Source organism: Nicotiana tomentosiformis, chromosome 2 (genome assembly GCF_000390325.3).
Source record: "Nicotiana tomentosiformis chromosome 2, ASM39032v3, whole genome shotgun sequence".
Taxonomy (NCBI): Eukaryota; Viridiplantae; Streptophyta; class Magnoliopsida; order Solanales; family Solanaceae; genus Nicotiana; species Nicotiana tomentosiformis.
Genome location: NC_090813.1, coordinates 194,640,509 through 194,666,611, shown reverse-complemented (window position 1 = coordinate 194,666,611; position 26,103 = coordinate 194,640,509). Strand labels below are relative to the sequence as shown.

General features: G+C 42.7%; 3 protein-coding genes and 1 non-coding gene across 4 annotated transcripts; 2 read left to right on the top strand and 2 right to left on the bottom strand.

The window, feature by feature from the left end:
- The first annotated feature begins 1,144 nt into the window (after positions 1-1,144).
- On the top strand, positions 1,145-1,885 carry LOC138906337 (uncharacterized). Its single transcript, XM_070194876.1, has one exon. The coding sequence runs from the start codon at positions 1,145-1,147 to the stop codon at positions 1,883-1,885; it is 741 nt and encodes a 246-aa protein (XP_070050977.1).
- Positions 1,886-10,882: 8,997 nt separating this feature from the next.
- On the bottom strand, positions 10,883-12,478 carry LOC104118743 (uncharacterized). The gene has a single exon (XM_009630079.1). The coding sequence runs from the start codon at positions 12,476-12,478 to the stop codon at positions 10,883-10,885; it is 1,596 nt and encodes a 531-aa protein (XP_009628374.1).
- On the top strand, positions 12,198-12,304 carry LOC117273076 (small nucleolar RNA R71). Its single transcript, XR_004503037.1, has one exon. It is a non-coding gene; the product is annotated as a small nucleolar RNA R71 (small nucleolar RNA).
- Positions 12,479-22,823: 10,345 nt separating the features above from the next.
- Positions 22,824-24,235, bottom strand: LOC138906336 (uncharacterized). Its single transcript, XM_070194875.1, has 3 exons — positions 24,045-24,235; positions 23,253-23,609; positions 22,824-23,070 (listed from the first exon to the last, which is right to left on the bottom strand). Exons 1-3 carry the CDS (start codon positions 24,233-24,235, stop codon positions 22,824-22,826), a joined length of 795 nt encoding a protein of 264 aa, XP_070050976.1.
- Positions 24,236-26,103: the final 1,868 nt, after the last annotated feature.

Below are 26,103 nucleotides of genomic sequence, written 5' to 3'. Positions count from 1 at the left end.
CAGGTTTTGGGTGTGTGTTTATTTCTAATATTTGTGGAATTTACTCTTAAACTTAATTATTATGTTTTCAGTATTCAAAAGAAATTGTGGGTTATTGATGTTGTCGGCTTGCCTAGTATCGACTTAGGCGCCATCACGACGGGTGAGATTTTGGGTCGTGACAAGTTGGTATCAGAGCCTAGGTTTCATAGGTCTCACGAGTCATGAGCAGGTTTAGTAGAGTCTTGCGGATCGGTACGGAGACGTCTGTACTTATCTTCGAGAGGTTGCCGAACCTTTAGGAAATTTTCACTTTCTTGTAATCTATCGTACGAACTTGTTAATTCTGGAAAACTAAAATTCTTTTATTCTATTCTCTCACAGATGGTGTGAACACGTACTACCAGATCAAACAGTCAACCACAAGTTCCACCAGTTAGGGCCGCGAGAGGCCGGGGCCGTGGTAGAGGTCGAGGTATCGCTCGTACAGAAGTTGGAGCAGTACCTGTAGCACCACCAATTGCTCCAGCTCAGGAGAAGATTCCAAATATAGTTGAGCCAACGGGACCCGCTCAGGCACCTGCTGCCCATTGAGATTCCAGGCCTAGATGAGGCTTTGACTCAGATATTGATAGTTTGTACTGGCCTTGCTCAGGTGGTTTCGGCTCAGGCCGCACCAGCCACTTCTCAGGCCGGGGGAGATACTCATACCCCTATTGCCCGCGCTCCAAAGCAGGTAGTGCAGGGACTTCAGATACCGGGGGCACTACCATCCCAGCCGGTTGCAGCTGCCCCGATAGTCCCCGTTATGGCAATTGATGAGTAGAGGAGACTTGAGAGGTTTGGGAGGCTTCGACCTCAATTATTTAGCGGTGCTGAGTTAGAGGATGCTCAGGGTTTTCTGGATAAGTGCCAGCGGATGCTTCAGATAGGGGTTTTTTTGGAGACCAGTGGGGTCTCGTTCACTACTTTTCAGTTTTCTGGAGCTGCCTTCAGATGGTGGGAGACTTATGAGAGGCGCAGGCCAGTCGATGCAGTACCACTTACATGGCAGGATTTCTCTGTTCTCTTTTTGGAGAAGTTCGTGCCACAATCTCTCAGGGAGGAGCTGTGCAGATAGTTTGAGCAGCTTCGGCAGGATGGCATGTCTGTGACCCAGTACGAGATGAGGTTTTCTGAGTTGGATCATCACGCTGTTTGGTTGGTTCCCACTGATAGGGAGAGGATTAGGAGATTCATTGATGGCCTTACATATCAGTTGCAGTTACTCATGACTCGGGAGAGAGTATCGGGTGCTACTTTAAATGAGGTAGTTGACATTGCTCGGCAGATAGAGGTGGTCCGTAGTCAGCAATGTGGAGAGAGGGAGGTCAAAAGGCCTCGTGGTCCAGGTGATTTCAGCGGTGTTCCTTCAGGGGGACAGTTTTACCGCGGTGGGGGTCGTCCTTACAAACACGCTCAAACGGGTCGTCCAGTTCACCATGGTGCATCATCCAGCCATGGTTCATACGATTCTCATCAGGGTCAGCCATCCCTCAGCGCCCTTCTAGACCAGAGTTCGTCCCGTGCCCCTTCGGTTCAGGGTTCATTTGCACTGGGTGCTTCTAGCAGTTATTCTGGTTCTCGGGGCCCGATTCAATCAGCACCACCACCAGCACCAGGGAGCTGCTTTGAGTGTGGGGAATTTGGGCATATGTGGAGACAATGTCCTCGTCGTTCGGGAGGTCCAGTGCAGCAGAGAAGTCAAACTACGACTTCAGCACCAGTTACTTCATCACCCGCCCAGCTGATACGCTCAAATTACACCTTAATAATTAGTGTAAAGCGGTTGATGTCAAATATAATAACCCAACTAGGTTGGGGTCGAATCCCACAGGGAATAGGTGTGAAAAGGTTACTTGAGTAGTGTGAAACTTGACTTAATTTGTAATTCTATTCCATTAGTTAAAAAGAATGTTGCAATTGAGTGAAATGAAGACAAGTAGAATATTGTGAGGTTGTAATTAATTTGATTAAAGAAACCAAGGTTGTGTCCCCATTGATGTAATGTAATGCTATCGGTGTTAATATGATATATTTCTAATGGAAAGTCCTTTGATATGCAAATGGTTTCTAAGTGACTACCCACTATTTCCCAATAGTTGAGTAATATCTACTCTTCAAGATTTTCCCAAATGCAAAAGAGTTGCAATTGAAAATAACCAATTTATGCCAAATAAAACCCACTTATTCCTAGGCGATTCCATTAAACAAGGGTTAAAGCCTTGAGTTTTTGGTATTCAATTCTACCAAACCCTAGCCCGCTTTTCCAAGTGAAGATAGAGTGAAATGGAATTAGTTAATGTTTGCAACCACTAACATCACATGAAGCATAAGAACTGAATAAATATCAACCAACCATTATGTATATATTCAATGGTAAACACCCATTAACATTACACCCATCTAAGGTCCACAACCTTAGTAATTAAATCTAGCTACTCATACCGAAATCTAAGAACAAAGCGATAAATAGAGTCATAAAGCTTACAAAGATACAAGATTCTTCCTTCAAAAGTCTCCAAAACAATGGTTCTTTCAATGATCTAAAAGTAATTTCTTTTTTTGACTTAGCTGCACCACAAAAACCCTAATAAATCTATTTATAGTGAGCTAAAAGTCGGAGCTAAAATTGGACAAAAATAACCCTGCAGATAGTTTATGCGACCGCATAGTGGTCGCAGATCACGTATGCGGTTCGCATATTATTCGAAATCATCGCATAATCTCATGTATCCAACCCAGATCTTGACTACATTCACATTATGTGGTCCGCATATACATTATGCGACCGCATATTCCTTCGCATAAGTGCTTCTCAGCTTTCTTGATTTCAGTTATGCGATCACTATGCGTTCCGCATAATCGTTATGCTACCACATAATGGGTCCCATCTTTTTCTTTTTAGTTAACCAACAATCTGCTTCAGTCTGCGATGGGTATGCGGTCCGCATATGCTTTATGCGACCGCATACTTGCATCATTTCTGCCCTTTTGTGGCTTTTTGACTTCTTTTCCATGTTTTTGGGTCCTCAAGCCTCATGCACTGCAAAACACTAAAACTTCATAAAAATTAACTAAAAATGCATTGAAAGATGAGCTAAAGTCTATGTAATTGGTATCAAATGTGCCAAAATTCTACGTGACATCAACACCCCTAACTTAAACTCTTGCTTGTCCTCAAGCAACTCGAACAAACATTATCCTATTCTAAACTCTTACCGACAATTCACTAATAGTAGTGGCCATAGATGGTATTAACTGTCAGTTAATCAAGCATGTAACTTCATTTATTGACCCTTCTTGGAAGACAAATATCACTTAACAATGCAACCAATCAACTTGTAAACTTTGAGCCTCAACCAAACGGACAAAATGTTACTCACAGCTAAGTGCACTCGTATTCTACTTCAAAAACCTAACTTCTGTTAAATCTTGTAGTTCATGCGTGCTCATAACAAAGAAAATCCCCAACTCACATATTTACAGGGGATGCAATCAAACACTCTTTCACTCGGAACGAAAGCTACATGTTACAAGTATCAGTCCATATGCTTGCCCTTATTTTAACTTGTTCCTATCTCAGGAATGATTGGCTAAAGATCACCTGGGACTTTCCACAGGTTGTAATGTAGGTTTCGAGACGGGTTGGATGAATATCTGGGAGCGTCGTGGCTATACCCTCCTTGAACTCTACGTATACTTTGCTTCTTTACTACATAGCATTGATCGACCTCGAGTTACCGACAACGAATCACCTCAAAGTGTTTATTCAATTTCTACAAGACTCCACTTTTCTCTTTTCTTTATTTTATATATATATAAAAGCATTTCTTTTCGGAGCTTGAGTTTCTTCATATATATACAACTTTGAGGAACCATATTTGTTTCTTCTACATACAGTGTCAACCTTTCCAATCTCCACTTTATACCGACACCCCCAACTTAGGCTTTTAGCTCGTTCTTACTCGTTCAAGGAGGGTTAGGTTCAAAAAGAAGGAATTATTTCACCATGGAATAAAGGTTTGTAATGTGGTGGCCAAAGAAAAGGTTAAAGGCTCAACGGGGGTAACTAGGGTAATTTATGTACCCTGGGAGGTCAATTTTTGGTCAAAATTAGCTAGCAGTCACAAAGATAGCCTAAGATCATCTCAGCACCCAACCAATAGCTTGAGATTTGCACAACGAAAACCAACCGGGCAAGTTCTAGACATCCCAAGTTAAACATGCGCATTATTTACACAAATACTCACTCACTCACGACACATGAACTGTTCGACTCAACATACTTTCAGCCCTCAAGTGAATGCAAGGCAACTCACAACTTTTATCACATGATATGTAAGATTCTGAGTAAACATAAAGTCAAAGAGAGAGCCTCAAGTTCACCAGAATGACTAACCATACAAAGTCAAAGAAGGAAGGGTACCATTTATTCACCAAAAATTTCCTTACATGCTTGAAACTATACAATCACACCAAACAAGTCAAAACATTCCATGGTTCTACTATTACACCCCTGGAAAAGAACCTGGCAAAGAAAAACCAAGGGGAGTTTATTACTAGCTACAAGTCTATGCTATTAAAGAAAAGGGATTTCATACAACTATTACACAAAATATCACACAAAATATCTACCCCCACCCCCAACTTCAAGATCATGCATTGTCCCCAATGCATAAAAATTGAAAAGCAAAATTTAGGGGCTTCCTGGGCGCTCGAAGGATCTGGAGCATGCTGGCAAACTATGGTAGTGGTCGCTGAGGCTGGAGCAGGAAGATCCACCTGCTGTGTGGCTGAAATAGGAGTTTGGAGTTGCTGGACTCTCCCAGTGATGCCTGTGGGGTAGCTGGATGTGCTCTGGCGACCATGTTAGCAAGTGAATGTGCAATTGCTTTCTGCACGTCTGCTTCCTCTGCAGCCTGAGCCTGTGTAGAAGTATCCTCTATAGAAGCGACCACCTTCTTACCCTTATAGTCCCTCTGACCCTTAGTTTCCTGTGCCAATTCTTCCTCATCGGTTTCCTCATCTTCAGTTGCTCCATCATCTAATTCCCCTTCCAACTCTCCGGAATCCTCCTCCGAAAGAGTGTCAATGTGGACAATGGCAGTTGGAGTCTTTAAAGTTTCTGCACCCTGTGCCTCCGGGTCTATCATGAGGTTGGAGAAGTCCAAATTTAGGCCCGGAATGGAGGTTCTTTTACCATGCTCACTGCCCTCCGGAAGGAGAGAAGTCAAATCGAACTCTAAGTTCTGCAGCTTCTGTAGCTCTGTTTTCAGCTTAGCAACATCTGTCCTAAGCTGTGGCATATCTCCAGTCTCGCCTCGCTCGACCTTTTCAATCTTTATATGATTTATGCTGTTGTTGAAGCGCACTCATTGATGCTTGAGTGGGACCCAATGCTTGCTTGATGAGTTTTGGTAGTTCCTTTGTCAGCTAGTCTACCTTGGTGCTGGCATGCTGAGCTAGTAGACCCAGCTTTGCGATAGCTAGTAAGGAAAAAGGTGGCTGTGCACTGCTTGACTGAGGCTGAGGAGTGGCTGAGGAATCAGCGGGAGCAGCAGGGGAAACAAGAGTGTCATGCATTGATGAGAGAGCAGGTGCAGGTGCTGGTGAGTCGGATGCATAAGGGAATGAGATCTCGAGCTAGATGTCCGTTTCCTTGCCTACTGCATCACTTAGCCGAGTGATGTTAATGCACTGGAGAGCCTTCTCCATACGATCATGTTTCGGGACAGGTGGAATGCTTATAGCTTTGCAAAGAGCCGTGATAAAACATGGGAAAGGAAGAGAGGTTTGCTTTTGGTTTGACCTGATTCCCAGCTCCTTGAAGATAATGTGTCCCACATCAATCTTGATGTCCGACATGATGCATGAAATTATGAGGGCCTTTTCAATGTTGATGTCTGTCTCATTCCTAGTCGGCATCAGACGGGAGCAAACAAAGCTGAGCCAATATCGGGCTTCCTGGGTGAAATCCCGTTTGTAAATCTTGTGGAGCGGGTCAATCCAGGAGGGGGTTCCCTTTGCTATGACATATGCTATCCAAGCACGCTCGTTATCTTTGTTGGTTACTTTTGCCTCATATTCAGCTATGCCTGATGACCAGTCCTCAAAGAATAGATCATTTATTGTGCCTGCGTAACAGAGAACCTGAACCCCTCGAACTAGAACGGAGTCCAAAAATATCCTATTCCGCCTTTGCTCAGCATTTCTTGAGGCAGCATAGGAAGCATATAATTCCCTCACAATTGTTTCATTTTAGTCATCTAGGGCATCCGTGAAGAATCCCCATTTCCTCTTCTGAATGTTTTCAATTATGTGAGGGTAGTTATGTTTCAGACCATTCAGGCTTAACTGCTTCTCCTCGAGAGTGTTTCTCTTTTTTATCCCCTCTTTGTATAGGTTCCATGATCCTGGGACCCCAAACCTCGAATCTTCCTCGCTCTTCCGCCTTGCTTCAGCTTGTAGGTCAACTGATGGTAGGATGTCCGTCTGTGCCCTCTCTTCTTCAGACTGGGAGGAGTGCTCAATAGTGTTGCGGGTGGTTTCTGGCTGTTGACGCTTATACTATTGTGCTTGTTGGTTCGGAGCAACTCTTTTCTTCCCACGAGCAGGTGGTGATCGTGTTGCAATAGATTTCCTTGGTTCCATTCCAAATATCGGAGCAAGACGAAGGTGGAATCTGAGTTATGAGCAAGGTAAATTCCTTAATTCCGATCCTTGATATGTGATCTGCGTGCGTGATTAAAATGTTTTTAGCTTTTCTTTCATTTCTTTTGTTTTTGTGTTTTTGATTTTGTGAGAGTTGTTAAGTGTTCGTGTGCGAGTGGGGTTGACAGTATGCGAAGGATTAGGGATTTATACCTGGACGTTTTGCGGTGGGCAAGTGGTCGCATAACACATTATGCGGTCGCATATGTGTTATGCGATGAGTTTAGAGTTGAGTTATTTTTCCTCCATTCTGCGATGCATTCTGCGGTCGCATAATGGCTATGTGGACCGCAGGACTTGAACTCTTACCGCAGTTTTCAGACCCAAGTTCCCCAAATTCTCTGACCGTGTTTGCGACAACTATGCGGTTCGCAAAGTCATTATGCCACCGCATAGTTGCCGAAAGCCCCTGATCCACCATTTTTTTGCTTTAGTCTTTGCACTCTGTTTCATGTTAAATTGGGCTACCTGCACTCTAATACACACATCAACTTGTTCAATCACTGACAACTAAAAAAAAAAAAAATTTTTACCACACATGGGTTTCCTCCTAAGAAGCGCTTGATTTAACGTCGCGGCACGACGATGTTGGTCCCCTTTTTGGGCTACTCAGTGGTGGGGGTCGAACTATCCTTGAGAGCAATTTGATCTATCAAGGGCTTGTCTCCTGTTGTGCCCAGGTAATGCTTAACCCGTTGTCCATTTACTTTGAAAGTGCGAAGTCCGTCTTCCGACTTTAATTTAGTAGCACCGTAAGGGGACACATTCACAATTTTGAATGGGCTAGACCATTTGGATTTGAGTTTGCCCGAAAATAACTTGAGTCTCGAGTTGAAGAGCAAGACCAAGTCACCAGATTTGAATTCTCGTTTCAAGATCTTCTTGTCATGAACAAACTTCATTCGTTCCTTATACATGGCTGCACTCTCATAGGCATAGAGATAAAATTCTTCCATTTCTTTGAGTTGTGTCATTCTCAGATTAGCAGCTTCAGCCCAGCCAGGATTTAACCTTTTCAGAGCCCACATGGCTTTGTGTTCAAGCTCCACGGGAAAATGACACGCCTTACCATAGACTAACCTATACGGTGAGGTGCCAATGGGAGTCTTAAATGCGGTGCGATATGCCCATAATGCATCCTTTAGCTTCCTTGACAAGTCGGTCCTGTTTGCATTGACAGTTTTTGCTAGGATGTTTTTAATCTCCCTGTTGGAAACTTCAACTTGACCACTCGACTGAGGATGATAAGGCATGGCCACCTTGTGCTTTACGCCATACTTTTCGAGAAACCCGGTGAAAGCCTTGTTGCAGAAATGAGAACCCCCATCACTAAGGATGGCTCAGGGAGTACCAAACCGCATGAAAATGTTCTTCCTTAAGAATGCGGTCACACTCCTTGCCTCATTGTTGGGCAAGGAGATTGCCTCAACCCACTTGGAGATATAGTCCACTCCCACCAAGATATATTTCATGCCATAAGAACTCACAAAGGGACCCATGAAATCAATCCCCCACACATCAAAGATCTCGACCTCCATTACAAACTTCATAGGCATCTCATTCATTTTAGAGATTGATCCTTGACTTTGACATTGCTCACAAGCCTTGACCATTTGATTCGCGTCATGGTAAATAGATGGCCAATAATAGCCACATTCAAGCACTTTCGCGGCTGTTCAATTTCCTCCATGATGACCCCCAACCGGGGAGTTTGGCATGCTTTGAGAATTGGCATTACTTCATATTCCGGAAGACATAGCTGAATGATGTTGTTAGCACAAATACGAAACAAGAAGGGCTCCTCCTAATAGTATTGCCTACACTCCCACAAGAACGTTTTCTTTTGATATGTTTCTAATCCATCGGGGACAAGGTCGCCAACCAGATAGTTAGCAATATCGGCATACCAAGGAGCAAACGTGTCAGACAATGCCAATATGTGCTCATTTGGAAAATCATCATTGATGTCAAAGTCCTCTTTTGGCCTCCTTGCTTCTTCAAGCCTAGATAAGTGATCCACAACGTGGTTTTCTGTCCCTCTTTGATCCTTGACTTCAAAGTCAAACTCTTGCAACAAAAGGACCCATCGAATCAATCTTGGCTTGGCATCCTTCTTCGCCATAAGATAGCGAAGAGCAGCATGATCAGTGTAGACTATCACCTTGGATCCTAACAAATAGGCCCGAAAGTTTTCAAAAGCATAGACAATGGCAAGAAATTCTTGCTCGGTCACAATATAATTCATCTAAGCACCATTGAGAGTCTTGCTTGCATAGTAGATAGGATGAAGGGTTTTGTTATGCCGTTGACCAAGCACCGCCCCAATGTCTACACCACTAGCATCACACATGAGTTCAAATGGAAGAGACCAATCCGGTGTGACAATAATAGGTGTCGTGGTGAGATTTTCTTTCAACTCCTCAAATGCTTTGAGACACTTTTCATCAAATACGAACGTAGAATCTTTTGCAAGGAGCTTGCACGTGGGGTTTGCAATTTTTGAGAAGTCCTTGATAAAACGCCTATAGAAGTCGGCGTGCCCCAAAAAACTTCGAACATCCTTTACTGAAATGGGTGGAGGAAGCTTAGATATGATTTCAATCTTTGCACGGTCAACCTCTATGCCTTGTTTGGAAATTTTGTTACCCAAAACAATGTCCTCATCCACTATGAAGTGGCACTTTTCCCAATTTAGTACAAGGTTTGTTTATTCACATCTTTTAAGCACTTGTCTAAGGTTGTCAAGACAATGCTCAAAGGAGTCACCCACTACAGAGAAGTCATCCATAAACACTTCTAGGAAATCTTCCACCATGTCCGAGAAAATTGACATCATGCACCGTTGGAAGGTAGCCAGAGAGTTGCATAGCCCAAATGGCATCCGGCTAAAAGCAAAAGTCCCATATGGGCATGTGAATGTTGTCTTCTCCTGGTCTTCCAATGCAATGTTAATTTGGTTATAGCCGGAGTGTCCATCCAAAAAGCAATAAAATGACCTTTCCGCTAGCCGATCAAGCATTTGATCAATAAAAGGCATAGGGAAATGGTCTTTGCAAGTGGCACTGTTGAGCTTCCGGTAGTCCATGCAAACTCTTCATCCGGTCACAGTCCTTGTTGGGATGAGCTTATTTTTCTCATTTTGGATAACGGTCATGCCTCCTTTCTTTGGCACACATTGCACCGGGCTCACCCAAGAACTATCGGCAATGGGATAGACTACCCCGGCTTCTAACCACTTGATGATTTCCTTCTTAACCACCTCCTGCATGGACGAGTTTAATCTTCTTTGGTGCTCCACACTAGGTTTGCTTCCTTGCTCCAATTGTATTTTGTGCTCACAGAATCCGACGGGAATCCCTCAGATGTCCGCTATTGTCTACCCAATGGCTTGTTGATGTTCCCGTAGGACATTCAATAAATGATCTACCTGCACCTCATTCAACTAGGAATAAACAATTACCGGTAAAGTATCATTAGGGCCAAGAAATTTATACCTTAAGTGTGGTGAAAGTGGCTTGAGTTCAAGTTGTGGCGGCTCAATAATTGAAGGCTTTGCTGGGGGAGTGGCTCTATTCTCTAAGTCAAGAGAAAGCTTCTTTGGTGCGTAAGTGTTAGACCCACGTCCTTTTAATGCATTCATCGATTCCATGTACCCCTCCATGTTTTCACCATCGAAATTTACCAATATCGCCGCCAAAGCCTCACCTAGGCATTCTTCTTCCATCTTCATTTCATTTGCGTCCTCTACCTCATCAACAACATCAATGACTGAGATGCCTTCATATGCATGTGGCAACTTTATACCCTTACTTGCTTGGAAGATGACCTCTTCATCATTAACTCGGAACTTGATTTCATTTTGTTTCGAATCCATAAGTGCTCTTCCAGTAGCACGGAATGGCCTCCCCAAGATGATAGGGATTTCTTTGTCAACAGCACAGTCAAGGATCACAAAATCGGCCGGAAGGAGGAACTTTCCCACTTTCACTAGGACATCATCAATAATTCCCACTGGTCTTTTGATTGAACGATCGGCCATTTGCAATCTCATGCTTGCAGGTCTCGACATGCTTAACCACGCTTGCTTGTAAATGGCAAGAGGCATCAAGTTAATGCTAGCCCCATTGTCACAAAGAGCCCTTGCAAAATCTCACAAGCCAATAGTGCATGGATTGGTGAATGCACCCGAGTCTTCTTTCTTTTCAACGGTGGTTGTTGCAATAATGGAGCTAACCCGGTGAGTAACATTCACTACTTCATTCTTGGTGGTTCTTTTATTGGTTATCAAGTCCTTTAAGTATTTAGCAAAACCCGACATCTCTTGAAAGGCTTCCACAAATGGTATGTTCACCGATAATTTCTTGAGAATGTCATAAAATTTCTCGAATTTGCTATCGTCAACACTCCTAGCAAGTCTTTGATGGAACGGAGGGGAAGGTCTAGGAATCTGTGCTAGAGCTTTTGGTGCCTCTTTCATCTTTACCTTTTCATGATTTTCTTCTTGGAATTTGACTCCTTTTAGGAGCTTTTCAACTTCAATAACAATCGGAACTTTAACTTGTGCTTCAACCTCTTGCTCAAGATCATCTACTCCAACAATTTGTTCGTTTTCTCCTTGAAGTATCTTCCCGCTTCGCATGGTGATTGCCATGCAATGAGTAGTTGGACCACTCCTATTTCCTTTAGGGTTTGCAATTGTGTCACTTGGGAGTGTGCCTTTTGGCTTTGGATTATGCTCTCTTGACATATCTCTCATTTGCATTTCTAGCTTTTGTATGGATGCGGTGTGTGACCCCACACGTTCGGACAGGTTTTTCATTGTAGTGTCGCCTCTTTCTTGATTTTGTAATATTCTTGTAAGCATGCTCTCCAACTTGGACTCACTTGAAGAACCTTCCTTATAATGCGAGAAGTTAGAGTATTGCCCCTTTGGTGGAACATAGGGGTTTGAACTCCGGTTTGCATAGTTGTTGTTGTTATTGCTCCAATTACCTTGACTTGATCCACCTTGATCATTGCGCCACTGTTGATGGCCTTGCCCTTGCGGGTTAGGCCTCCATTGATTTTGTTGGCGATAACCACCTTGAGAATTATGGACATAGTTCGCCTCCTCGCAATCTTCGATTGACCAGGGTTGCACATCTTCCAAAGCATTTACCTTTTTAGTTTTGTTTTCAGCGAACATCTTGGTTAACACATTAATGTTTGTGGAAAGACTGACAATTACTTGATCTCTCTCTTGATTCTCCTTAATCATGTTGGTCAAAGTGGGAGTACCGTATGCAATTCCACCCGTGGTATCTTTCGAGTGCCAAGCTTGATTGTGTTCTGCCATCTTGTCGAGAATTTGTGTGATCCTTGTGAATGTTTTATCCATAAAAGATCCATCCACAGAATTCTTTGCTATGGATTGGTGCAACGGATCCAAACCCATGTAAAACTTTTCTAACAAGATTTTGTCCGGAAAACCATGATTAGGCGACCTCACTAGGTATAACTTGAACCGATCCCATGCCCCATGTAGGTGTTCTCCCGGTAATTGCTTGAAAAAGAAAATTTTATCCCTGAGCTTGGATTTCTTGCTTTGTGGGAACCATATGGCTAGGAAAGCACGAACTAGTTCAGGCCAAGAGTGAATGGAGTGAGGTGGTAGATTTTGGATCCATTTCCTTGCCTCTCGAACTAGTGAGTACTTGAATACCCTCAGTCTTAGGGCATCATCTGACCTGTTGTTCTGTTTGTGCATCGTACACACACCCAAGAAGTTTCTAAGATGTTGATGAATCATTATCGGTAGAATTCCTAAAAAATCCCTCTACTTTAAGCATTAGGATCAAACCATGTTCCACTTTGAAGGTAGCAGCGTCAACTCGCGGAGGGACAATGGCATTTGTGTCCTCGATGTACTCATCTATATCCGCAAAAGGATTTTATTCTTCGTCATACTCTGCCATGTTTATCTAGAACACCAAGCAAAGCAAGCAAAGTGTGATGGAATAAAAATGTGAAGTAAAGCACACACCAAATCGTAATTTCAAAACAGTATTCCCGGCAACGACACCAAAATTTGATACGCTCAAATTACACCTTAATAATTAGTGTAAAGTGGTCGATGTCAAATATAATAACCCAACTAGGTTGGGGTCGAATCCCACAGGGAATTGGTGTGAAAAGGTTACTTGAGTAGTGTGAAACTTGACTTAATTTGTAATTCTATTCTGTTAGTTAAAAAGAATGTTGGAATTGAGTGAAATTAAGACAAGTAGAATATTGTGAGATTGTAATTAATTTGATTAAGGAAACCAAGGTTGTGTCCCCATTGATGTAATGTAATGCTATCAGTGTTAATATGATATGTTTCTAATGGAAAGTCCTTTGATATGCAAATGGATTCTAAGTCACTACCCACTATTTCCCAATAGTTGAGTAATATCTACTCTTCAAGATTTTCCCAAATGTAAAAGAGTTGCAATTGAAAATAACCAATTTATGCCAAATAGAACCCACTTATTCCTAGGCAATTCCATTAAACAAGGGTTAAATCCTTGAGTTTTTGGTATTCAATTCTACCAAACCCTAGCCCACTTTTCCAAGTGAAGATAGAGTGAAATGGAATTAGTTAATGTTTGTAACCACTAACATCACATGATGCATAAGAACTGAATAAATATCAACCAACCATTATGTATATATTCAATGATAAACACCCATTAACATTACACCCATCTAGGGTCCACAACCTTAGTAATTAAAACTAGCTACTCATACTAAAATCTAAGAACAAAGCGATAAATAGAGCCATAAAGCTTACAAAGATACAAGATTCTTCCTTCAAAAGTCTCCAAAACAATGGTGCATTCAATGCTCTAAAAGTAATCTCTTTTTCAGACTTAGCTGCCCAACAAAATCCCTAATAAATCTATTTATAGTGGGCTAAAAGTCAGAGCCAAAATTGGACAAAAATAACCCTGCAGATAGTTTATGCGACCGCATAGTGGTCACAGATCATGTATGCGGTCCGCATATTATTCGAAATCATCACATAATCTCATGTATCCAACCCAGCTCTTGACCGCATTCTAATTATGCGGTCCGCATATACATTATGCGACCGCATATTCCTCCGCATAAGTGCTTCTCAGCTTTCTTGATTTTAGTTATGCGATCACTATGCGGTCGGCATAATCGTTATGCGACCGCATAATGGGTCGCATTTTTTTCTCTTCAGTTAACCAACAACCTGCTTTAGTCTGCGATGGGTATGCGGTCCGCATATGCTTTATGCGACCGCATACTTGCATCATTTCTGCCCTTTTGTGGCTTTTTGACTTCTTTTCCATGTTTTTGGGTCCTCAAGCCTCATGCACTGCAAAACACCAAAACTTCATAAGAATTAACTAAAAATGCATTGAAAGATGAGCTAAAGTCTATGTAATTTGTATCAAATGTGTCAAAATTCTACGGCACATCACCAGCCAGCTCGGGGTGGGGGTCACGTAGCTAGGGGTCGCCCAAGAGGGGGAGGCCGATCAGCCCCGATTCTATGCTTTTCCTGCCAGAGAAGATGCTATTGCTTCAGATGCAGTGATCACAGGTATTGTCTCAATATGCCATTGTGAGGCTTCTATATTATTTGACCATGGTTTTACTTATTCGTATGTGTCATCATACTTTACTCATTATCTGGATATGCCCTGTGAGCCCTTAGTTTCACCTGTTCGTGTATCTATGCCGGTGGGCGATACTATTATTGTGGACCATGTGTATCGGTCATATGTGGTAACTATTGGGGGATTGGAGACTAGAGTTGATCTTTTATTGCTCAATATGGTTGATTTCGATGTAATTCTAGGTATGGATTGGTTGTCTCCATGTCATGCTATTCTCGACTGTCATGCAATAACCGTGACATTGACCATGCCAGGGTTGCCAAAGGTTGAGTGGAGAGGTTCTCTAGATTATGTTCCTAGGAGGGTAATTTCTTATTTGAAAGCCCAACATATGGTTGGTAATGGGTGTTTGTCATACTTGGTTTTTGTGAGAGATGTTAATGCAGATACTCCTACTATTGATTCAGTACCGATAGTGAGAGACTTTCCTGATATATTTCCTGTAGACCTGCCGGGTATGCCGCCCGACAGGGATATTGATTTCGGTATTGACTTGGGGCAGGGCACTCAGCCCATTTCTATTCCTCCGTATCATATGGCACCAGATGAGTTAAAAGAATTAAAGGAGCAACTTCAGAAACTTCTTGATAAGGGGTTTATTAGGCCTAGTTTGTCACCTTGGGGTGCACCGGTTATGTTTGTGAAAAAGAATGATGGTACTATGCGGATGTGTATCGATTACAGGTAGTTGAACAAAGTTACAATAAAGAATAAGTATCCTTTACCGCATATTGACGATTTATTTGACCAACTTCAAGGAGCGAGGGTATTCTCCAAAATTGATTTGAGATCTGGGTACCACCAGTTGAAAATTCGTTATTTGGATATTCTAAAAATGGCATTCAGGACTCGTTATGGTCACTATGAATTTCTTGTGTTGTCGTTTGGGCTAACAAATGCCCCAACAACATTCATGCACTTGATGAATAGTGTATTCCAATCATATCTTGACTCATTTGTCGTAGTATTTATTGATGATATCCTGGTGTACTCAAGTAGCCAGGAGGAGCATGCACGACACTTGAGTATTGTACTATAGAGGCTGAGAGAGGAGAAACTTTATGCCAAATTCTCTAAGTGTGAGTTCTGGCTTAGTTCAGTAGCATTCTTGGGACACATAGTGTCCAGTGAAGGGATTAAGGTGGATCTGAAAAAAATAAAGACAGTTCAGAGTTGGCCCAGGCCATCTTCAGTTATTGAGATTCAGAGTTTTCTCGTCTTGGCCGGTTATTATCGTCGCTTCGTGGAGGGTTTCTCCTCTATCGCATTGCCTATGACTAAATTGACCTAGAAAGGTGTTCCGTTCAGGTAGTCGGATTAATGTGATGAGAGCTTTCAGAAGCTCAAGACAGCTTTGACTACAACTCTAGTATTGGTGTTTCCTACAGGTTTAGGGTCTTATACTGTGTATTATGATGTGTCGCGTATTGGTCTCGATGCAGTACTGATGCAAGACGGTAGGGTGATTGCCTATACCTCCAGACAGTTAAAGATACATGATAAGAATTATCCAGTCCCTGACCTTGAGTTAGCAGCTATTGTTCATGCCTTGAAAATTTGGCGGCATTACTTGTACGGTGTCCATTGTGAGGTTTATACCGATCACCGGAGTCTACAACATCTGTTTATACAGAAGGATCTTAATTTGCGGCAGCGAAGGTGGTTGGAGTAACTTAAGGATTATGATATCACCATTCTTTATCATCCCAGAAAGGGCAATGTGGTGGATGATTCCTTGAGTCGTAAGGCAGAGAGTTTGGGTAGCTTAGCATACTTACCGATAACAGAGAGGCCTTGGCCAACCAGTTTGTTAGATTGGATGTTTCCGAGCCGAAACGAGTTTTGGTCTGTGTGGTTTCTCGGTCTTCTTTATATGATCGCATCAGAGAGCGCCAGTATGATGACCCCCATCTGCTTGTCCTTAAGGACACGGTTCAGCATGGCGATGCCAAGGAAGTCACTATTGGAGATGACGGCGTATTACGGATGCAAGGTAGCCTATGTGTGCCTAATGTAGATGGTTTGCGTGAGTTGATTCTCTAGGAAGCTCACAATTCGCGGTACTCCATTCATCCAGGTGCCGCAAAGATGTATCAGGATTTGAGGCAACATTGTTGGTGGAGGCAAATGAAGAAAGATATAGTTGGGTTTGTAGCTCGGTGTACAAATTTTCAACAGGTAAAGTACAAGCATCAGGACCGGGAGGATTACTTCAGAGACTTGAAATTCCGGAGTGGAAATGGGAGCGCATTACCATGGACTTCGTAGTTGGACTTCCACTGACATTGAGGAAGTTTGATGCAGTTTGAGTGATTGTGGATCGGTTGACCAAATCCGCGCATTTTATTTCAGTTGGTACTAATTATTATTTGGAGTGGTTGGCTGAGATTTATATCCGCAAGATTGTTCGCCTACACGGTGTGTCATTTTCTATCATTTTAGATCAGGGCACGCAGTTTACATCACAGTTTTGAAGAGCAGTGCAGCGAGAATTGGGCACACAGGTTCAGTTGAGTACAACATTTCACCCTCAGACAGACATATAGTCTGAGCGCACTATTCAGATATTGGAGGATATGCTACGTGCTTGTGTCATTTATTTTGGAGGTTCTTGGGATAAATTTCTGCCACTTGCGGAGTTTGCTTACAATAACAGCTACTAGTCGAGTATACAGATGGCTCCATATGAGGCATTATATGGGAGACGGTGTCGATCTCCGGTTGGTTGGTTTGAGCCTAGGCAATTGGGTACTGACTTGGTTCAGGATGCTTTGGAGAAGGTTAAAGTGATTCAGGAGCGGCTTCCCACGGCGCAGTCCAGACAGAAGAATTATGCCGACAGGAAGGTCCGTGATGTTGCTTACATGGTTGGGGAGAAGGTTCTGCTCAAAATTTCACCAATGAAGGGTGTGTTGAGGTTCGGGAATAAGGGAAAGTTGAGACCTCGGTATATCGGGCCTTTTGAGATACTTAAGAAAATTGGAGAAGTGGCTTATGAACTTGCTTTGCCACCCAGTCTATCAGGTGTTCATCCAGTGTTCCATGTATCCATGCTCCGAAAGTATGTCGGGGACCCGTCTCATATTTTGGATTTCAGTACAGTGCAGCTGGACGGTAAATTGACTTATGATATAGAGCCGGTGGCCATTTTAGACCGGCAGGTTCAAAAGTTTAGATCAAAGAACATAGCTTTGGTGAAAGTGCAGTGGAGAGCCCAGCTAGTCGGAGAAGCTACTTGGAGATTGAGCAGGAGAGGCAGAGCAAATATCCACACCTATTTGAGACTCCAGGTATGATTCTAAGCCCGTTCGAGGACGAACGTTTGTTTAAGAGGGAAAGCATGTAACGACCCGGCCGGTCATTTTTTACTATTGCAATCCCGTTCCCCCATTTACTGCTCAAATTATGATTTACGGTTGTTATTTGGCTTGCCGTGGTAATTGGCTCGGGTTCGGTGAGGTTTTGGAATGATTTGGAGAACTTAGTTCCAAGGGTTAGAATTTAAGTTAAAAAGGTTAACCGGATGTTGACTCATGTGTAACGACCCCAGATAAATTTTGCTAAGGAAATTAAGGTTTTATGGTGCCGAGGTAGATCAATTAGTACAAAGATTATAGAAATTTCTCGCGGCGAGCAAGTTCGCCGCGGCTCGGACTTTTTGGATTGAACAATGCACCGATGTGTAAAGGAAAATTTTGCCGGAAAAGGGTCATTTCTGCGACCACTATGCGGTCGCATAATCACTCTGCGGACCGCATAATGGTCACATAGTGGATCAGGAGAGGGGCAAGATTTGAGGAAAATCTATGGTGCATTATGCGACCGTAGAACAGGAATGTGGGCCACATAATGACCGCAAACCGGGTCAGTCACGCCCAGTTTTGGAGGCCAAATTATGCGGCCGATATGCGGACCGCATACCTGTTATGCGATCGCATAACTACGTCGGAGCTTCCATTCTTTCTAATTTTTGACCCGACCCAACTTTGATTTATAGCCCTTGAAGCTCATTTTTGAGCCAAAAATATGATATTTTAGAGAGAGGTGAGAGCATTTTAGAGAGATAAAGTGAAGACTTAGTCATTTATCCATCAATTCTTGTTCAAGGTTTGAAGATTTCACAAGGATCTTGCTACGGATTCAAAGAGGTAAGAATTTCTTTCCCCAATTCTTTAATTTCGGGTTTGGAGTAAAGATGGGTGATTAATAGTATGATTCTTAGGTGTAACAGTATTATGTATACATACCAATAAGGTTGTGGAAAGATTGTTAATTTTAAATGGGTAAAGATTGGGTTGAAAATGGTAGAAATCTTCATAGACTTTAATTAAAGATTTGAGGGTCGAGTTGATGTCGGAATTTGGTGAAATTTGTACGGTTGGACTCGTGGTTGAATAGGCATTCATACTTTGTAACTTTTGTCGGCTTCCGAGACATGGGCCCCACAGGCAATTTTTGAGTTAATTTCGGATTTTATTAGAAAATTAGTATTTCCTTATGGAATTAATTACAATAATTGGTATTGACTGAATCAAATTAATTGTGGCTAGATACGAGGCTTTAGGAGACAAATTATCGTGGCAAGGGCATAGCGGAATAAAGAATTACATGGTTTGAGGTAAGTAACAGTTCTAAATTTGGTCCTGAGGGAATGAAACCCCCAATTATGTGTTATGTGATTGGTTTTGAGGTGACACACATGCTAGGTGACGGGCGTGTGGGCGTGCACCGTAGGAATTGTGACTTGGTCAAATTCCATGGGACTGTATATTTGAATAATCTGTTGATATCCGTACATTCTCTACGTGTCAGAGAAAATTGAGCTGAGACTCGTATTAAAAATCATGATTAAGCATATATTGTTATTGTTGGTACCCACTGGGGTCATTTTTGTGGTTGAATAATATGTTCAAATTGTAATTTTTCACTCAGTCATGTTTATTCATTTTATATGATACCTCAGTCTCTCTTATTTATTATTAATGCATCATATCACTATTTTTATGCTGCTTATCATGATTTCTGAGAGCCCGAGAGACTGGAAAGGTTGATGACTGAGTGGGGCCGAGAGCCTAATTGTGAGGATATTTATGGATCGGGCTACACACCGCAAAATGTTTATTGATTTATGCCATGATTGGTTTGATATAGCGCTTGGGCTGAAAGACCCCCTCCGGAGCCTGTACACACCCCCAGTGAGCGCAGGTACCTACTGAGTGTGAGTGTCGAGTGCGAGTGCTGAGTGATGAGTGACTGTGAGAAATGAGGGACTGTGAGGATAGAGTGACTGTGAGGAAAGAGTGACTGTGAGGTTGGAGTGAATGGGAGGACTGAGTGACTGTTACTCTGAGAGGATTCATTGATTTCATTATTTGCTGCATTTCAGCTGTCATATATCACTATTTTGGAAATTTCAGAAAATATTATTTTCTGTTCCGATCAACCTTGATATGAAATTTCAGTGAAATCTTAAATGTTGAACTGAGAGCAAGCCTACTCTTTTATATTGGAAAGTATTGTGTTTGGACTTAGCTGAGAAGCTCGTCACTACTTTCAGTTCTTTATCATTATTGTTACTTACTCAATTGGTTTTACTCATACTATACTCTGCACTTCGTGTGCAGATTCAGGTGATCCCGGATACAGTGGGTGTTGATTCTTTCGCACAGTCGATTTTACGGAGATTCAGAGGTAGCTGCCATGTTTCGCAGGCCTTGTCTCTCCTTCCCTATCCTTTTGTTATTGTATTTGGTCTCGGATTATTATTATAGATCAGATTTTTCCCAAACTTGTAATGTATAGATGCTCATGTACTCAGTGACACCAGGTTTTGGGTGTGTGAGTATTTCTAATGTTTGTGGGGTTTACTTTTAAACTTAATTATTATGTTTTTAGTATTTAAAAGAAATTATGGGTTATTGATGTTGTCGGCTTGCCTAGTATCGACATAGGCGCCATCACGACGGGTGAGATTTTGGGTCGTGACACTCATGATCCCCTTCATCGGCAAAACCTTCAAGAGAACTTTTTCACCTACCATAAATGATAAATCACGTGCTTTCTGATCCGATTAAATCTTTTGTCTGAACTGTTCTATACGAAGTTGTTCCTGAATCAAATTTACCTTTTCCAAGGCATCCTTTACCAAGTCAGTACCATATAACTTAGCCTCATTGGGCTCAAACCATCTGATGGGCGAACGACATCGCCGACCATATAAAGCCTTAAATGGAGCGATCTCGATGTTGGATTGGTAACTGTTGTTATAAGCAAACTCGGCCAAAGGCAAGAAACGATCCCACTGACCTCCAAAGTTAATCACATATTCCCTAAGCATATCCTCCAAAATCTGAACTGTCTGCTCCGACTGCCCGTTGGTCTGCGGATGAAAGGTTGTGCTGATCTCTACACATGTCCCCAATTCACTCTGTACTGCTCTCTAGAAATGTGAAGTAAACTGAGAGCCTTTATCTGATATGATGGAAATTGGCACACCACGCAACCGAACTATCTCCTGAATATAAATCTGGGCCAACCTCTCTGAAGTATACGTAGTCACAACCGTAATGAAGTGTGTCGACTTGGTCAACCTATGGATAATGACCCAAACTGCATCAAATTTCCGCAAGGTCCGCGACAACCCAACTACAAAGTCCATAGTAATGCATTCCCATTTCCACTCCGGTATAGTCATCTACTGAAGTAGGACACCTGGCCTCTGGTGCTCATATTTAACTTGTTGGCAATTTAGGCACCTAGCTACATACTCCACTACGTCTGTTTTCATCCGCCGCCACCAATAATGCTGCCTCAGGTTACGATACATCTTTGTAGTACCTGGATAATTAGAATATCGAGAACTTTGTGCCTCCTCTAGGATCATTTCCCTCAGTCCATCCATATTAGGAAGACATAGATGATCCTGGAGTCGCAAAACACCATCTGCACCAATAGTAACTTCCTTAGCACCACCTCGTAGTACCATTTCTCGAAGAACCAATAAGTGTGGATCATCAAACTGGCGAGCCTTGATCTGCTCAAATAGTGAAGATTGGGCCACAACACATGCAAGAACTCGACTGGGCTCTAAAATATCCAGCCTCACAAGTCTGTTAGCCAAGGAGCGAATATCCAAAGCTAATGGCCTCTCCTCTGCTAAAATAAAAGCCAAACTACCCATACTCTCCGCCTTTCTACTCAAGTCGTCTGCAACTATATTTGCTTTGCCCGGATGATAGAGGATAGTAATATCATAATCTTTTAGTAACTCAAGCCATCTGCGCTGTCTCAAATTTAGGTCCCTCTGCTTGAACAAATGCTGTAAACTGCGATGATCAGTGTAAACTTCACAAGACACCCCATAAAGATAATGCCTCCAAATCTTAAGAGCGTGAACAATTGCAGCTAATTCCAAATCATGTACCGGGTAATTCTTCTCGTGGGGTTTTAGCTGAAATGAGGCATATGCAATAACTCGCCCCTCCTGCATTAATACATAAACCAAACCAACATGTGAAGCGTCACAATACACTGTATACATCCCCGAACCGAAAGGCAACACTAACACTGGTGATGTAGTCAATGTTGTCTTGAGCTTCTGAAAGCTCACCTCACAATCATCGGACCATCGGAACGAAGCACCCTTCTAGGTTAATTTGGTCAAAGGTGCTGCAATAGATGAAAAACTCTCCACGAACTGAAGATAAAAACCTACTAAACCTAGGAAACTCCTGATCTCAGTCGCCGAAGTGGGACGATGCCAATTCTGAACTGCCTCGATCGTTTTGGGATCAACTTTAGTGCCCTCGCCCGATACAATATACCCTAAAAATGCCACAGGATATAGCCAAAACTCATATTTAGAGAACTTAGCATATAGCTTTTGTTCCCGCAAGGTGTGAAGCACCACTCTCATATGCTGCTCGTGCTTTTCCTTACTGCACGAGTAAATCAAAATGTCATCAATGAAGACAATGACAAACGAATCAATATATGGCCTAAATACCCTGTTCATCAAATCCATAAATGTTGTTGGGGCGTTAGTTAAACCAAAAGACATCACCAGAAATTCATAATGACCATATCTAGTTCGAAAAGCAGTCTTCGGAACATCCGAATCCCAAATCTTCAATTGATGATACCCCGACCTCAAATCGATCTTAGAGAACACCCTAGCACCTTGCAACTAGTCAATACACATTGGCGATATGAGGTGACTTTGTTCTTAATAGTGACTTTGTTCAATTGGCGATATTCAATACACATTCGCATAGTTCCATCCTTTTTCTTAACAAATAATACCGGTGCACCCCAAGGCGATACACTCAGTCAGATAAACCCTTTGGCTATTAACTTCTCAAGCTATTCTTTCAAATCCTTCAATTCTTTCGGAGCCATGCGATACAGTGAGATAGATATAGGCTAGGTATCTGGAGCCAAGTCAATATAGAAATCAATATCACGATATAGCGGAATTTCTGGAAGATATGAAGGAAATACATCAGAGAATTCCCGAACTACAGGCACTGAATCAATCGCCGAAGTCTCTACAGTAGTGTCCCAAACATAGGCTAGATAAGCCAAACAACCCTTCTCGACCATGTGTCGAGCCTTCAAAAAGGAAATAACCTGATTAGATGCGCTGACAAGCAAACCCTTCCATTCCAACCTAGGCCAAAGTAATAGTCTTAGCATGGCAATCTAGGACAGCATGATATAGGGATAGCCAGTCCATGCCCAGGATGATCTCAAAGTCGGTCATATCAAGGAGTAGAAGATCTGCTCTAGTTTCATAACCACAGAATGTAATAACACAGGACTGATAGATCTGATCTACAACAATAGAATTGCCCAGAGGACACATAAACAGGAGTACCCAATGACTCACGAGAAACATCCAGGAAATGAGCAAATAGAGATGACACATAGGAATATGTAGACCATAGATCAAATAATACGGAGACATCTTTGCCGCAGACAGAAACAATGCATGTGATCACAGCATCTGAGGCCTCTGCATCTGGACTGGCCAGAAAAGCATAGAACCGAGCTGGAGCGCCAACTGGTTGGCCTCCACCTGGCTGGCCTCCACCTCTAGGACGACCCCTACCCACTTGCCCTCCACCTCTAGGTGGCCGGATAGCTGGTGGAGCAACTAGTGCGGTAATCATAGACTGATGACCCTGCTGCACTGGTCTACCCTGAAGCCTGGGGCAGAATCTCTACATGTGACTGAAATCCTCGCACTCGAAACAACCTTTCGGTGCGATGGGCTGCTGACTTGAAGTCTGACCCTGGTGACCTGAATACCCACTAGAAGAACCCTGAATAGTCGGTGGGTGGTAAGAACACTCCGGCATAACACTAAAATAATGCCGCACTGGATCACCCCAAGGATGCGGTGGTGCTGTATATGGGGGCCTCTTAGACTGCCCTCTCACGAACTGACCTCTACCCCCAGACGGAGCACCTCTGAACTCTCCAGAATATCTAAACCGCTTATCTCTCATAACCTGCTCTCAGCTACGCTGACGCACACCCTCAATCCTTCGGGCTATCTCCACAACCAGTTCATAAGAAGTCCCCATCTCAACCTCTCAGGACATAGTTGCCCGAATGCCAGTATGCAAACCCGCAACAAACCTCTGTAATCTCTCTGCATCAGTAGGAAGTATAATAAGTTCATGGCGAGATAACTCAGAGAACCTCGCCTCATAATCAGGCACTGAAATCTGACCCTGCTGGAGCTGGTCAAACTGAAACTGCAACTCTTCCCTATGGGAGGGTGGAATATACCCGTCCAGGAAAATATGGGTGAACCTATCCCAAGTCATGGGAGGAGAATCTGCTGGTCTGCCAAGAAGATAAGACTTCCACCATCTACGGGCTCTGCCCTCCACCTGAAAAGTAGCAAAGTCTACCCCATGAGACTCTAATATCATCATATTGTGCAGTCTATCCCTGCACCGATCAATGAAGTCCTGGGGATCCTCATGTCGCTCTCCCCCAAATACAGGAGGATGTAGTCTAGTCCATCTGTCCAATAGCTTCTGCAGCTCGGCGGCCGCAACTGGTCTGGGCTCAGGTGTAGCTGCTACCACTAGCTGGGCTCCACCCACGGGTAGTGCACCCTGGGTCTGATATACAATAGTTGCCTGCCCATGGGCCAGTACGGTATGGGTCTATGCTCCCCCGCCCGCCTGAGATGTGGCTGGGTCTGCCGGAAATAAACCGGCCTGAGTCATAGTGTCCATGAACCGCAGCATACGACCCATGACCTCTTGAAATCCCGGTGTGGATGTGAAATCCACCGGAGCTGGATCGGCTACGGGCACTTCGCCATGCTCCTCGATAAAAGGATCCTCAACTGGATCCACTGGTGGCATAACTGGAACAACTCTCAGACGTCCTCGCCCCCTACCACGGGCTGGAGCCCTCCCTCGGCCTCTTCCTCGGCCTCTAACAACTGGGGGAGTAGCTCTTCCCTGGTATGGAACCTCATTTGAGCACGTTCTCACCATCTGTGAGAGAATAAGAGAAAGATATTTATTACTACATCAATTGCACGATGGAAGATGTATAAAGGTAGTTTCCTAACAACCTATAGCCTCTCGAAGATAAGTATAGACGTCACCGTACTGATCCGCAAGACTCTATTAGGCCTGCTCATAACTTGTGAGACCTACGTGAACCTAGTGCTCTGATACCATGTTGTCACGATCCAATTTCACCTATAGGTCGTGATGGCGCCCAACATCACAGCTACACAAGCCAAGTAGTGATTTAAAAATATATTCATTTCTTTAAAAATTATCCGAGTAGTTAAACTTTTATTACTTGTAAGAATTAAGAAAATATGAAAGATCTGATAAATTAAAAACCAAGAAAATAATTAAATCCAAAATTCTACTAGTGTGTGTGCCAAGATCTGGTGTCACAAGTGTATGAGCATCTAGTAGAATATACAAAAATTCTAACTACTGTCTGAAATAAAATAGACAGAATACAAATACAAGAAGAGGCATTAGTCGCTGCAGAACAGTTCAGAAAGGCAACTCACCACTAAGCCTCTGGATAACATGGGTACGCACCGGTAGGTCCACCTATAGCACCTATCTCAGGTCCTGCACAAAAAATGCAGCAAGCGTAGCATGAGTACGTAAACAACGTGTACCTAGTAACTACCAAGCCTAATCTCGAAGAAGTAGTGACGAGAGGTCAACTTTGAAACTCGCTATGGGTCAATAATATTAAACATAGAAACATTTAATTAAACATGATTTATATAAACAAAAATAATTTCCTTAACAAGAAGAATCAAATAAATTCTCAAATTTCAATAATTTCCAATCTATCAATTAGCTTTACAAGCTGCAATAAAATATCAAGGTATCGTGTAATTATTATTATTAGGCACGATTTATGTCCAGGTCATTTGGCCCGGTCCAAAGTGTCATGTACACTACCGAGGGACGTGTGACACGATCCATAGACGCATCTATACTGCCGAGGCATTCGGCCCGCTCCATAAGAAAGGAGGACAATTTCTTATAAACCTCCGTAATGAGAAGTTATCATAAAGCTAACACATAAGGATGTACAATTTCTTTTAACAAATAAATAATTTACACAAAAATTCAAGTATATGAAATTTTGATCTTTTACTATTTACCCTAACTATTTACAATATAATTCCAATATT